The 16224-nt window shown below is 33.2% G+C and overlaps 1 protein-coding gene across 1 annotated transcript; it reads right to left on the reverse strand.

Annotated features, from left to right (window-relative positions):
* Positions 1-922: 922 nt before the first annotated feature.
* On the reverse strand, positions 923-15616 carry LOC147079136 (uncharacterized). Its single transcript, XM_085953582.1, has 5 exons — positions 15343-15616; positions 14072-14189; positions 7744-11768; positions 5295-5422; positions 923-2338 (listed from the first exon to the last, which is right to left on the reverse strand). Exons 1-5 carry the CDS (start codon positions 15450-15452, stop codon positions 2097-2099), a joined length of 4623 nt encoding a protein of 1540 aa, XP_085809708.1. The 5' UTR covers positions 15453-15616; the 3' UTR covers positions 923-2096.
* Between the last annotated feature and the right edge of the window lie 608 nt (positions 15617-16224).

Here is a 16224-nt window from a genome sequence, read left to right on the forward strand (position 1 = left end):
GTATTCAATAACCAAAATAAATTGTCTTTATATGCTTTAAATTTCATTCAGAACTGCCTTCGCTGACAAACATAGTTTATACATATCTACATAATCTCTAATACTAAACGTATGTTTGTTTTCTTCATAAAATGATCTATTTCTAGCATTGGCAGCACAATAAAAACGTTACATAACTTACATTAAAAAGTGTTAAATATTCCTATATTGATTTAATATAGAATTGTATCTGACCTATTTTTGTATTATTTTCCCAGCTATTACCACCTAGTCTTGTAGACCAAGATCTGTTAGATCAGGGAAGTGAAGGAACCAAACTTTGAATTTACAAACAGCATTGAAAGACACCTCTGGTTGTCTGTACATCTGTCACGAGCAACCAGGGTTTCCTAATAGATGGGAAATTTAATGAAACATAATAAAATTTACTAAATAATTCAGTTAACCAAACCATGGAGAAGTGTATTTAATTACTCTAATAACATGTCAGCAGTGATGTCCTTATATAAAATTCCGCCCCCGTTATGTCGTTAGGGGTGTCATTACTACTGTAGTTTTCAATATTATATTATTACACACCTATTTGGAATCAAATCGTAATAAAGTGATATCACCATTATGAAATCAATAAGGCTATATAATACGTTAAACATCAATTTAACGAAATATCCGAGAAGCAATATTTTTTATCCTTAAAATATTAATTTATAGTGTGGCTTTTAATCGGTGTATATATTAGCTTATACAATATAGTGTTATATATATTTTTTTAAAACACCAAAACTCATTGGCGTACATATGGTTATACTTACATAACTCAATATTTACAACAAGTGTTCTTAACCTATAAGGTCACGACCTAAAATTGGATCGATTGGTACATTCAGTAGGTCGTGAAATATTTCCAAAAATGACATTTTTTCAGATACTAAATAATTACAAAGGGTGGGGTACAATACAAATATAATCATGCGATTTTCTCAAAACCTTTGTATACATATCGGTGATTGTATCACTATTACTACCCCACTACTGTTTCACAATTATTACATAACTATGGACTTACTGTGGACACATTATCATGGGCATCAAGGCCTGTTGTTGTATGTTTTATAAAAAAGGGAAGAAAATAAGAAAAATAAAACGTTATGAATATACAAAAACTCTTATACAAACATTTAAAACCACTGTGCGTTAAAAATGTAATAGTTTAGTACTACTCCCCTTTATAACAGCATTAATGTTCAATATGCGAGTCAGAGTTTTCAACTCTAGCTATAAAAACAAATTTTAAAACAGTTTGAGGCGAAAGATATCATCATACGATTTTCAGTATGTTTGATCCCTAATCTCACACATCTTCACAGAGTATTTTACCCTCCGATCTAAATTACATCAAATTTTATAACTAGAGTCTGTCTTCTATAAGCTGGCGTGCGGTTTCCCCCCGCTTCAGCATCTTAACACTGCATTCTTTCTCGTTCCCTCCCATTGAAAACTTGCAACAGTCGAAAGCGATGGTACAATGCTTTCCTTCCGCAAACGACGTGACGTGAACGCCAGCTTATAGAAGACTCTAATCCCCCCTGCATTCATTTGACAAGTAATTTGGTGGAAAGTAATGATTTCAGGATAATATTATGATCAAATTTTTATTATCACGGAATATTTTATTCTCAGAATAACAATGTTTTTATTCGTTGGTTGTGTAATTTTTTTCGTCACAAATCATTACATCATATCAGATTCCTTCCCCATTTAGAGCGTGAAATAATATATGAGCGACCCATGAAAATGCAACCTATCTAATATGATATCATTTTTATGACCTTTCAAAACGTATTCAACGTCATAAAAACATAATAAATTAATGTTTTTACCAATACAACAACTACAACAGTGTTTTTCGGATTATTAAAATATAAATATGTGTCGTATTATTAATTTGTTTTTGGGTTTCGTAACCAAAATTATTAACCCAGGGTCACGACTCGAAACGTTTAAGAAACCCCGATTTACATCATACTCTTTCTTGTTCGCGATAACATCGCTCGGAAGTTGAAGTAAAACCTATGCAAAGTCTTCGTGGCTTTCAGCTAACTTTCAATGGACAAATCCATTTGTTTTGCTGATATTGAATCGCTGCATTCGACCGTTTCCGCGGTACTATCGATGTTCTCCGAAGAGTTCAGCCATACTCGTTCATCTTCATCAGCTGGAAAGTGTTTGCTGGGAGTGCACTGCGTCGCCGAGTACATCGGATTGTTGTATTTCTGTGCATTATCGTATCGCAATCTGTCTGCGGCGACAAATAGATTATCGCTGTAAGTCCAGTAGCCTGTAAAAACATTCAATAAACCGCAATTTAATACAAAAAATAGTTTCTTATCTTAACATAGGCTATACATATAATTATCATAAACGCAACATTATGATATATCACATGCAATTTTTAGTAGGTAGGTACATTGATTATTTTTAAATAATAACACATTCATAATTCTGAAAATACTCATGAGAAAATGATCACTATGCTACGACTGCCATGCTTAATTGCGACAGATTTTAACTATTGGCCTTTTAATATCTGCTAATAAGCGCTCGTAGCATAGTGGTAATGCACAGGGCGCGATACCCAAGAAACGCCGGCTCGATTACAGCCGGGTGTCTTACTTTTTTCAAAGAAGATTTTTTCAAATGGCTATATTTTCTCAAGAGTGTTTTCAGACATATTTATGTTCAATAATTAGAACGGTACATTCTTAAAATCTTGTGAATTGTTCGTTGAATAAAATAAATAGTTAATAACACATTCGTCTTTAAGCAGGGTCGGATTTTAAGACGGATTGTAAGACACGGTCAGAGTCCGACCCGGGATTATTTCTAGTCAATGATTCCAATTTTTATTTATTAAAAAAACATATTTAGCACCTACCTACATAACAAAAAAATAATTCAAAACGTTCATAATAAGACGTTTTGAATAAAAAAATAGGTAAATCATTTTTTTCGAGAGATAAAATAAGCAAAGAAATATAATTTTCAAAACAAAAATAATCCTAAAAATGATAAAATATAATTTTAAAAACAAAATACATAGTGCATCATTAAAAATGTGTACGTCTCTAGGAAGCGGCTGGAACGGAAACGGAACTGGCTTTACCCTACTGGGTGTGTTATTACAGACTATGAATATGAAGTGTAGTAAAATATGGAATATAAATGGTATTTTCAATAATTACATCTGTATGATAATAATTTGCGTAAAATTCTATTACGTAAATGTGACGTGCATTCAATATTGAGGGCAGTCTACACGCTTTGTTATAATCGGGATTTATGGGCTGACCATCGTAAAGTATCCTGCTCCAAAACCTTGGTCGACGGCGATAGCTTTTATATTTATATTATTATTAATCTGTTCTGTGAAGTGCACAGGTCAGCCGCGCAGCCTTTGTTTTTGGTGCTTAATAAACCTGAAACGGGCAAATAGTTTTGATCCATGGCTGTGCTCCAACAACGCATGTAATTTGACAGGTGCATACAAATAATTCTTATTTTTCGGAACATCTGCAGGATTGGAAACCATACAACATACTAATACATATTTATACGTATGTAGGTATGTGGTCGGCTTACCTTCCACTGGACGTATTTATTTTATTTTGATGGTTTTTACATTAAACATGCATTTTACTATAAAAGGTGGGCTAGAAGTATGGTTTCATATTCCTCACAGCCTACAAAACAAAAAGAAAATGGTGAGGCTTACTTTTTAAAACAATACGTTAAGCAAATACAAGTTCCATATAAGCAACTACTTCTAGGTAGAAAAGCTGCACTTTTCCCACCGTTCTTCAGAGCTCTGGTGTACTGTTTCAGTACATTTTTTTAAATTAACTTGTCATATTATTGTGTAGGTCAAATTACTCCCAAACACAATAACACCTCGCCTTACATTAACTATGATTAGATTCAGTAGTAGTCTATTTAATTTATCTGACACAAGAATTATATTAAATTTGTATTTTATACAATATTTTTTTTTGTTGGCCTACTGGGATATATTCCGGCCAATCCTCCCGACCATAAATGCATTTGTATTTTAATCGATATTGTTGTATTAAATTATTCCAGGATTTGTATAATCACGTCAGGTCAAAACTGCATATAAACAAAACTAAAGTGTATTTATACAAAGCTCTCATCATGTTCATATTGACATGTGTATCGAAGCGTTGAGCCCTATTAAAAATATGAGAGGGTCCTCGGTATCGTTGAAAGGAATATAATATTATGTATAAGAGTCTTCGGACTCATATGCAAAGATGGCAGGTACAACTACGAAATATACACGTTGTACCGACTGTAATTCCTCACCCCCAAAATCTTCTGTGATGCGAATGTGTCTTAGTGAATGCATCCAACCACCAAAACTCACACCAAACTTATTTCTTTAGTATTTTTTTTATTGTGTTAACTGTTAAAATTCATGGTAAAAATACATTCTATAAATAATTTAATTTCTTAAGTAGACCAGAAGGAAAATGAGGGTCGGGTTGTGAGACCTCAAGTTAGGTTGTATTGTGTAAAAAGAGACACAGCGCCCTTGACGTTGGAGGAAGGTTGCGGCAATCAGAGGAGAAGGGAGACGTTTCCTGCAGGCGGCCAATGCCCTCTTTTGATCATAATATCGATAATTCTAATAATAACACTTACACGTCTGAGTAAAAGTGCAATTTTGTTTTTATTACAAAAACCAAATTTTTCGTTCTAAATGTGCATTACATTATTACTTACTAGCTGTTCTACAATAGTTTAATGTTTGATTTGGTACTAAATTTAATCTTACGTACAGGTGTACATATATATGGTCCTTTTTAATACTATCTGCATCTGAACTGTATTTTGATTTTTGATCCCAATTCCAATTAATATCATCAAAAAAAAAAACGATACAAAGCTAGACGTTATTGAAAACAGTTTACTAATAATATATATAGTCACTTTTGATCGATTCTAGGATAGTTTCTAAATTATTATTATGCTGCAGAAATCCCAATAGAATATTCAGAGACATCTGTGAGAAACCAGAGCCCATTACGTTATGAAGTTTGTATTTAAACAGCAATATGTTTGTCGACCATTGTGTATTCTAATGCACAGATATATTAAATTAATTATGAGAAGCACGGTCGACATCGGACTTATGCGCTCGACCCAACCGTCAAACTTTGTCTTTATTTAAAGTCGTAAATAATAATTATTAATAACAATTATAACATCATAATTACTTGGCTCTGGGAAATCTTGACGTTTGCAGGATTGTTCCCGGAAAACTTTGTGAAATCCCAAAAGAATGAGACCAACAGCCAATACGCCTGCTACCACCCATGCCAGGTCCCATGGTGAATCGCCAAACCTTAAAATTTTCAAATTTTATCTTTGATTATAACAAATCAATAGGCACAAAGATATGTAAAAGGGAGATAATAAATTACACTCGCGCTATTAATTTATGTCAACATGATACATTAGACTTATCTTTCACTATCCTTTGACTTGCTATATGGCAGTAAGTCATACAAAACACCTCAGATATATAAATACTACAAAAAATCTGGATTCACATCAATGCGCGTTACCAAGTAAGTATGTGCATCTTACTTAATTACAATGAATTTAAGTAGTAGTTCCTACAAGAAATGTTCATCAAATTATGTTAATATTGGCAATCGGGTTTTGTGTTTTTAAATCAAGGTATCAATAAAGTACCCTTGAATAAAAGAAATGATGCATACTTAGTTAAGTACTTAGTAAGTTAAGTTAAGTTTAGGGAATTGTAAGACTTATTTCATGTTCATAACAATAGAAATTGAAATGCCAATTTTATATGTTCCAAATCGGTGTAGGTATGTTTATATTCAATGTATTTTTTTATATTATATTTTATCCTAAATGTAATTGACATCACCTGGGGATTGGACAACAAGTGCACCGATGACCAAGTTAAGTAAATCGACGACAAAGTAAAATATACATTTACATAACCGTTTTTAACATTCTGTATGTGAGCTGATAAATTGTTCTCAAGAAGGACAAGTCAAAACAAAAACATTCAAAATAAATACGTTGATATGAAATTAATCATAACGGCATTTTGATAATATACCTACTCATATATGGTAATAAAATAACTTAGTATATCTTTTCGTACAAGTACATGTGTAAATCCTTTTTCACGTATAAATAAGTATTAATTGAGTTAGCATTTACTTGGTAGAATTCGATTTTAAAAGAAATGAAAATATAATTAATATTAAATTCTACAGGTTTTTAAAAAAGGTTTGTCGATAGCTATTTCGGTTCAGTCTAGATAATGGTGTTACAACCCAAATAGCTATCGACACACCTTTTTAAAAAACCTGTATAATTTAATATTAATTATATTTTCATTTCTTTTAAATAAATAGTTATGTGGTGTTATAAAACTGGTTCCTAATGTATTATTTAATTGTATGAGATTTGCACTAGCTTAATTCTCAGTATCTCAATTAGCCGTGCAATTAATGAATGAAGACAAAGAATTAATTAAGCTTCACTCATCGCATTTATAAGATATTATATGCATACTATAATAATTTATTATTTTTCTCGAAAAAATGCAAATTGAAAATCGAAAAAAACATCACCAAATTTTCAGTTTCAATTGAAACGTTGAGGTGGTTACATGTGAAAATTATGCAGGTGTATCAATGGGTTTTAATGGCTTTGTGTACGCTACTGTATCAAAATTTATAATGCAGGAGGTGAGTTTGACAGGTTGCAACCTGTTTGACACATGCTACCGTGGTTACTTAATACATTCACCTTTCAATCTACTGAGAACATTGAAGTGGTTAGACAAGCAGTCGAAACAATAATTATTATTCCTACTCAATCGACGAGATGTCTAGCAGAGTTTACAAAATAATATCTGCACCACCGTTTGCCAAAGAAGTTTATGTAGAGACATTTCATCCGTTAATGGGATTTTTAAAACAACATATTATTTTTTTAATCCTAATGTCTACTAATAAACGGATCAAATTCCTATCAAAACTCTACCACAACCAATTGGAACACCCTGTATTAACCGAGTGCATCCTGAGAAATTATCTACTAACACTAATACAGTGCAATATTCCCAACGCTTTGAGACTCATATACGGTTCACAAGAGCCCCGGTAAATAACAATATATAAAAAAAACCCTAACCACAACCCTCCTCGTATACAAATAAAAATGTCTTGATACATTTTTTGACAGAATAAATGTTTTGAAATGAATTTAAGAAAATAAAAATGTTTGCTAAACAACAAAAAATGGATACTTATTAAAAACTATACATGTCAATTTAGAGTTAGATATTAATTACTTCTAAAATGTCAAAGTCTGCCTACATAAAAACATTTATTTTTTCAAATATTTTTTTATAACCACTGTTTGTTATAAGTTTTTTTATTTTTAAGTGGTGGTCATGCATATGGGGCATTTGTCTCTAATATTTGAATAAATAACTTTTTAAAATTATAATGACATTCGTAAGACGAATTATTGAGGTTATATAAAATATGGAAAAATGACCAAACATAAAAAAATAAAATTTACTTAATCATATAACTTCAACTAGCATAGCATTCCACCAAGAAATAACAGTAAATAAAATTGATAATAATAATATATTAATTGAAAAATTCTTACTGTATCATCTTTATTCCCGCAGTGACCACTGCTATCGGGGGAGTTTGTTCTTTTGAACAGCTGACTCCTATGAAACCTTCATAGCAGATACATGTCCCGTTGACTGAACAATGCCCAAATACGCATTCTGGATTACAGCTCTTGCGACATTTCTCAGTAGATCCCGCGATCGGGATAAACCCTGGCCAACATTCACATACTTCTGGTCTAATACAAGTACCGTTGACACATGGCTTCTTACATATCGGCTTGCAGTTGGATGTGTCGTTGCTCAATGGTGAAAACCCTGCATTACAAGTGCAAGTTTCTGGCGCAGTGCAGTGACCGTTTGTACAATTGTTAGAGCAAAATGGTCTACACATGTACTGGTCTTCAGGATCTTTGGCGTAGCCTAAATTGCATGAACATTTATTGGGTCCTGTACACTTTCCATTTGGACAGGGGCTGGAACATTTTGGGATACAATATTTCTTGAATATGTCCATTTTATATCCGTAATTACAAGAACATTTCTCGGGAGCTGAGCAATAGCCATGGTCACAAGGGGTACTACAATGGGGACGACAATTGCTTTCTTCGTAAGGATCAAGTGTATAATTTTGATTACATTTGCATTTATCTGGCGCTATACAAATTCCATTGAAGCAAGGTTTTTTACAATCCGGTTTACATATATATTTATTATTTTGATCAAGCGTATATCCTTTAAGGCAATCACACTTTTCTGTTGCAACACATTCTCCAAACGTGCAATTGACAGAACACATCTTTTTACACCTGTGCCAAGAACCTTCCTCCAATTCATATCCCGGTAAACATTGGCATGTATTGTTTAATGTAGGGTTTCCATTGATACAGTCAGGTACACATTTCACACCGTTTTCTATTAACTTGAATCCTTGTTTACACCTGCAGAAATCCGGAGCAATGCAGATTCCATTCTCACAGCCCATAGCACAAGAAGGCAAACACAAAAACGAATCGGAACTACTTTTTTCAAATCCTGGATCGCAAGTACAAATACCAGGACTATTGCATATTCCGTTTATACACATTTCTTTACAAAACGGTTTGCAACTAGAATTCTGCGAACTATCTTTTTCATATCCCACATTACATATGCATTTTCCGGGAGACGCGCAAACTCCATTTTCACAAGGTATTTCACAAGCCGGATTACAGTGAAACTTATTCATAGAATCCGTTTTATATCCTTTAATACACGTACACACACCAGGGGAGGTGCAAAATCCGTTGACACATTCCGATTCGCATTTTGGTCTACACGCTGAAACGTTTTTAATTGTTTCTATTTCTAACGATTCTGTGCAATTTATTGTTTTGCAACCAATTGTCGGTTTACGGACAATTTTATCTGTATTATAGTTTTCATAACCAGTATAGCATGTACACATATTTGGGCTGCTACATACACCATTTTCACAAGGTACTATACATTTTGGGCGGCATTCGAACAAGTTACCGTACAGTTCATATCCAGGGTTACACTGGCAAACATCAGGAAATACGCAGCTTCCATTTGCGCAGCCCTTTTTACAAATTGGGATACATTCATTGGTACTATTTGGGTGGGCTTCGTAACCTAAATTACATTCACAAACATCTGGTTTCGAACATTTAGCATTTGCACAAGGTGTTGTACAAATTGGAAGACATTTAGATGAATTTATTTCTTTTTGATATCCACTGTCACATTTGCAAACGTCTGGTGCAATACATCGACCATTTTCGCAAACAGACGTGCAAAGAGGATTGCATATGTGATTATCAACAGGATCATTTGTATATCCTTTGTAACAAGTACAAACATCTGGCTTTGTACAATCTCCATTAACGCATAATTTAGAACACGTTGGTTTGCATATCGATGTGTTTCCTTCTCTCTGGTATCCTATATTGCACGCACATACTTCGGGTGATATGCATTTACCGTTAATGCAACCGGATTCACAAACAGCATTACATATATATTTGTTAAAAGTATCCCTTTTATATCCAGTGTTACATACACATGTGTTTAGCATTGTGCAATTTCCATTCGTACAAGGCTCATCGCAACGTGGTATACATTCAGAAGATTTATTATCTTTTTCATAACCAATATTACACTGGCATGTATCAGGGGCTATACATTTACCATTTTTACAAGTTGACTTACAAATTGGGTTACATGAATGATTATTTAGTTTGTCTTTACTGAATCCTAAATTACAGATGCAGACATTCGGCATTGTACATTGTGCATTGATGCAAGGGTTATCACAGATAGGCGAACATTTTGACGAATTTCCTTCTTTTTGAAACCCTTCGTTACACTCGCACGTATCGGGTGCTACACATCGACCGTTTTCACAAAATATTTTACAAACCGGTTTACATTCAAATTTATTATGTGAGTCATATCCATGGTTACAAGTGCATACATCAGGCAAAGTACATTTACCATTGATGCAAGGGTTTGTGCAGGTCGCTATACACCTCGTTGAATTTCCATCCTTGCGATATCCACTGTTACATTCGCAAGTGTTCGGTGATTTACACTGACCATTTTCACAAGCGGGATTACAGATCGGTTTACACAAATACTTATTCAGTTTATCAAGTGTGTATCCTAAATTACAATCGCAAGTATTTGGACTATTACACATTCCATTTACACATGGATTTTTGCAACTCGGTATACAAGCTGATGATGTATTAATTGCATCGTGTTGATACCCCGTGTTACACTGACAGGTGTTAGGTGCTATGCATTTTCCATTCTGACAATTTGATTTGCAAACGGGCTCGCAAACAGTATTGTTTTTTCTGCCAGTTAAAGATCCTACGCTGTAACCCTTTTTACAAACACAGACGTCTGGTTTGACGCAATTTCCATTCAGACAAGGAATTTTGCAGGCCGGCACGCATTTGAATGGGTCCGTCTCTTTTTTATATCCAATAGCACACTGACATGCATTAGGTGCAACGCAGTGTGAATTTTCGCATGTTTTTTCACAAACAGGATTACAAGTAAAATTATTTGAAAGATCACTGACATAACCTTTATTACACATACACATATTAGGTTTAGAGCATATTCCATTTATACAATGCTTTGTACACGTTGGCATACAATTATTAAAGCGATCTTTTCTATAACCTTCGTTGCACTCGCAACTATTTGGTCCGACACATATTCCATTTTCGCAACCTGTTTCACATAATGGTTTACATGAAAATTCATTCAATGGATCAATCATGTGCCCTTCATCACACTCGCATACGTTAGGTCTAATACATTTTCCATGTAAACAAGGCGTCTTACATTGAGGTTCACAAATTCCAATGATATGACTTTCCTCAAAGCCTGTATTACACTGACATATATCAGGCCCAATACAGACACCGTTTTTACAACCGGATTTACACAATGGCTTACAAACATTATGATTAGAAGAATCTCTCTCATATCCTTTGTAACAGTTACAAACGTCTGGTTCTATGCAAGTGGCGTTGACACAAGGGATTTTACACTTTGGTTCACAAATATTGTTCACGTTAGCTGTATATCCAATGTCACATGCGCAAATTAAAGGAGCTACGCATTTTCCATGCGGACATCCAGATGTGCATATTGGATTGCAAGTCGTATCGTTAGCAGGGTCTTTTTCATACCCTGGGTAACATGAACAAAAGTCAGGGCCTGTGCAACTTCCGTGCTGGCATGGCTTCTGGCAGTATGGTAAGCAGTCTAAACTAACGTTGGTTTTGGTATAGCCTGTATGGCATTCACATCTTTCGGGTGCTACGCAATCGCCGTGCGAACAAGCTGAACACTTTGGAATACACTTATAATTGTGTTCTGGATTTTGAACATATCCAGCGTCGCAGGCGCACGTTTGCGGGCTGACGCATGTGGCGTTTTGGCAAGGTGGATTGCATTTAGGAATGCATTCGTTGGTCGCATTTTTATATTCGAAATGACTGCAACAAGTGTTGATGATTTTTTTTTCGGCAAACATCTAAAAACATAATTAAAAATTAATTATCTTTGTTAGCAATTTATATTAGGTAGAATATATACTAACAAATATTTTTGTTAATTAATAAGTATTAACAAAATAAATCCCTGCATACCTACCAGTGCTTAGATAATGTAACACAGGACATGTATAATCAGTAATATATAGGTTCTGAAAACTAATTGTGGAGACAAACATGAAAATACCATAAAATGCTTATGTCAGTCGATGTCCGCTTACATCTTCCACCCTCCAACTCATTGAATTAGAATATACACCATTCATTCTCAATAATTTAATATAATTTCAAAAACTCAAACTGAGTAAATTTAATTTATAAAAAAAATAAATATAGAACTTATCTAGAAACTACGCCATTGTTGAGCGAAGAAAAGAAGAACATAATAGGCTATCTTTTTAAATCGCGACTTGGAAATTGCAAACGTCCAGTATGATTACTTATTGAAAATTACTTATCGTATGGTTTTTTTTGATGCCTAAAACAGCTTTTAACATAAATAACTCAAATATTATAGAATTAACGAAAAAATGTTATCCAAACCATTGCAATAGAGCTCTACCACGTTAACGCCAATTCAATGAACAATTAACTTATTTTTCATTTTCATGTAATTTTCATGGAATCGAACGCTACTTTATAAAATATTATCCATTGATATTTCATATATTATACAACATTTCATAATGCAATTGTAATATTATTAATTCATATCTCATGACATAAAATAAACAACACTTTAATCACGAGTGAATGAATCTTAACCGACTTGATCAGCTCTTCCCTTTCCGTAAACATTTTTTTTTTGTTTTTATCCTGTATTTCTCCACCAAATGGACATTTAGAAAGGTCAATAAGACCAAGCTTATAGAGCCTGCTACCGAAGCTACCATGTCCAGTCGAAAATTGGCTGGTGTAATAGTCCGGAGTCATAGCAGTTATCTCGACTCGCCATTTGATATTTGGAAAAAAAAACATATGTGTGCCTGCCTTTGATGTGGGCATCCCATTTTTTCTGCCATGTCTTCAAGGCTGCATCTAGCGCCATTAGACGAATAGTCCGCTTTCTCATCTTATATAATAGTTTGTCACCATCAAGGCTTGGAGGCGGCGTTAGATGAAAGTCATCGACGTCCACCTCATCGCATTTGAGAAGGATTGTGGATCCGTGTACCATCGCAGCAATATGGATAAGAATAAAATGGCCGAACTCATCGAATATGACACAAAAAGAAGAAGAGGATGCTATCTTTCAATAATGAATCAACCTGTTGATCGATCTTTGATGTTTGGTAAATTATTTATGATAAGTGCAAGTCTGACATTTTCAATCAGAAGAGTTTGATACTTTAAAATCTCCCCTAAAGAGTGACCGTAATGCCCATGCGACTGAATTTGAAAACTAAAATTGAATACAGTTAGTTTAGTGCATTTAACAATATTAATAAAATATACTAATAATATTCCGAAAAATACATAGTATATAAATGCGTGTTGATTATTCAAAATGAATGCGAACACGTTATTGGCACTCAGAAATTTAATAATAGGGCAAATATAAATTATATAAAACTAAGCATCAAATATTATCATTTATTCAATAAGTAGGTAAGTAGTTTGAGTTCGCCATAAAACAAAAACTCAGAGTATAACTTAATACCCACCAATCTCGAAATTAACAACATCGCACATCGTATGTCGTCTAAATAGGAGATAGATTTATTAACTATCACATAATAACGTATTATTATCCATAAAGAAGATTGTCGAGACACTAGACATGCGTTTGTGTAGTCATTTTACTTGATTATGTGTCATCAGCCATGTTTGTAGCCCGTGGTTAAGTTTTAGGGATCTACGATATATTAAGTCACATCCCAATTTTGGAGGATGCCTGATATAATGAGATGAAATATGACAAAATGATAACTAGGGATCATAGAAAATGTAGCGTCATATAACCAATCAAATAAAGACATTTTTCCGGAGAATTAAAAGAATAGTCTGTGAGAAAATTATTCTGAAATCGGTCATTTTCAATAATTAATGAGTAGAGGGAGTTGGAAACAATTACTACCTAATTTAGACAAAGGGGTAAAAAATTTTGTGACGAGGTATGACAATGAAAGAAGGTGGAGGCTAAAATACCTATATATAAAATCGTTTGACTTTTTTATTGAAGACCCCTTACTTGCGATGGTTCGTGTACTTACTCGTGTGTGGATCAACCCCCTAATTAGATTTCAATAAAATATCACATATAAAAAAAGAAAAGTTTACCGACCTTTTTCTTCGTCTTCCTTACTTGTTTTTTCATGGTGCAGCTTTTTTGACCGTTTTTACATTTATATGATCGATATGTTTGCATAACATTGTAGGTAATTGGCTTGTTTATAATTGATCTGAAAATTACAATAATAAAAAAAACAATTGTAAAAATAATATAAATTGTTATCATTATCCAACTCGATTATGTCTTTATATCGGTCATGATGAACACCAGATGGGGTTAATGGATTTCATGAGTCATAAACGTCTTATCCTGCCAAACTAGGGGCTCTTAAAATGTGGGTTGTGACCCGAAATTGGGTTAATTGATACATTGAGTTGATTGCGAAATATTCTCAATAATAACAATGTTTTTTTAAATAATAAGATGCTATAAGTTTTATGTAACACCGCACAGACTTTGCTAAAACTCTATGCTTACTCCCCACATACTGTATTTATGTATCACTATCTGGCTACACTACCAGATAGATCAATAACATACAAGATCAATTCATTGACATAGAAACTGATGAGGCACTTCGACACAGTTTTGACAAAAGTTCTAAACACTCTATGTACTACTGTCCTTTGCAACAACATACATGTATATAAGTCAGGGTTTTCAGCTTAAACTATAATAAAAATAAAATTTCGAAGCAGGATACAATCTGGAGATGACATACTCGTAGGTAGATAAGGTCTTGCTTGTTTAAAATATCAGCAAGATTTGATATCCTTTCAAAACAGATTCAAAGCCAAGATTCACTTTATCATTATAAGATTTAATGTTTATTATCTACGACTATAAATACTGAAATTATTATTAAAATGGAAAAAATTATTTCTTTATGTTATTTTACTAATCTTTTCTTTAGTCGTGGAATCAAAACTATTACTCTTATCCGATCGGGTTTCAAAAAGGTTAAGAAATCCTAATCTAACGAGACCATTTTAATATTTAGAACTCACATGTATGTAATATGTAAGAGAGTACTCTGGTATTAGTCAATGTTGAAATTACTGAGGTACTAAGTACCGTGCTAGTTATTTATTTAAATTCTAATTGATTTACTTTATACTTTGCATTTGAGCCAGGTTTCGACTTTCGGCATCTTCATGCACTATGCACACTCATCAAATGCAAACGTGTAAGCTACAAGTGAGTGAATATATTGCCCGAAGATGCCGAAAGGCGAAATCCGTGACATAAAAAGTAGTCCTCAGTCAATAATTATATTATTTAGTTAGGTATTTATTTGTGTTTTTTTTATAACTTCAACTTACGTTATCTCTTTAGTGCCACAAATTCCATTGCTAGATGCTGCAAATACTTTATTAACCACTAAAACTGAAAATAATAACAATATTCCACAAAAACACTTAAAACCGCACATTTTGTAATCTTTGAAATATGTCTACGTAAATTATTAATTATAATAATAATGCATAAGATATATCTCTCAAGTTCGGAGTTTTTTTTTCACTTTTAATGCATTATAATATACATCAGCGTGTGTACAATCGTACAACTGAACAATTAATAATTTGATTCAAATGCAAAGATCATTCATTCCCAGCTGATGAATTCGCTTTGTAAAACTGTTGATAATAAAACCAGTGCCACAGGAAACAGAAAAAGGGGAAACAGCAAAAAATTAATTATAACATGCATGACCAATTAAATAAAATAATGTTTGTGAGTGAATCTCTTATATGCTACGAATTTACAAAAGTCTACGATGTATCTGGTACCTATTACAAATTACTCCTCAAAATGATATCATCACTTGAATCATACTACAATTTACATAGGCACTACAGATTAATACTCCTCATAAATAAATCTAAAATAAGCCTATACAAAACCCTTAAGAGACCCAAATTGATCAATAGATCGGAATGCTGAGTCTTAAAAAAGGATGAGAGGAAGAATAAAATATTTTAAAAATACAATGAGAAGGGTTTTCGGACCCGTGAGGAATTCAATTCAATTCAATTTATTTATTTTTAACATATTGTGGACATTACAAATTATAAGTTTAAGACGTTCACAACATGACATTTAGAAACAAAGAAATATAAAACAGTATTACATAAAAAAAGAGATAGATAGTATGTTATTAAACAGTAGAAATATGTACATACAAAAATATTAATTAGATAGGT

Source organism: Rhyacophila brunnea, unplaced genomic scaffold (assembly GCF_057557595.1).
Source record: "Rhyacophila brunnea isolate RB1 unplaced genomic scaffold, BYU_Rbru_1.0 scaffold_10, whole genome shotgun sequence".
Lineage (NCBI taxonomy): Eukaryota > Metazoa > Arthropoda > Insecta > Trichoptera > Rhyacophilidae > Rhyacophila > Rhyacophila brunnea.

Coding starts and splice junctions, on each gene's coding strand:
- LOC147079136 (XM_085953582.1), bottom strand. CDS start 15,452: ATGTGCGGTTTTAAGTGTTTTTGTGGAATATTGTTATTATTTTCAGTT. Junction 5,423..7,743: donor GCGGGAATAAAGATGATACA/GTAAGAATTTTT, acceptor GAAAATTTTAAG/GTTTGGCGATTCACCATGGG. Junction 2,339..5,294: donor TCAAGATTTCCCAGAGCCAA/GTAATTATGATG, acceptor ATGTTTTTACAG/GCTACTGGACTTACAGCGAT.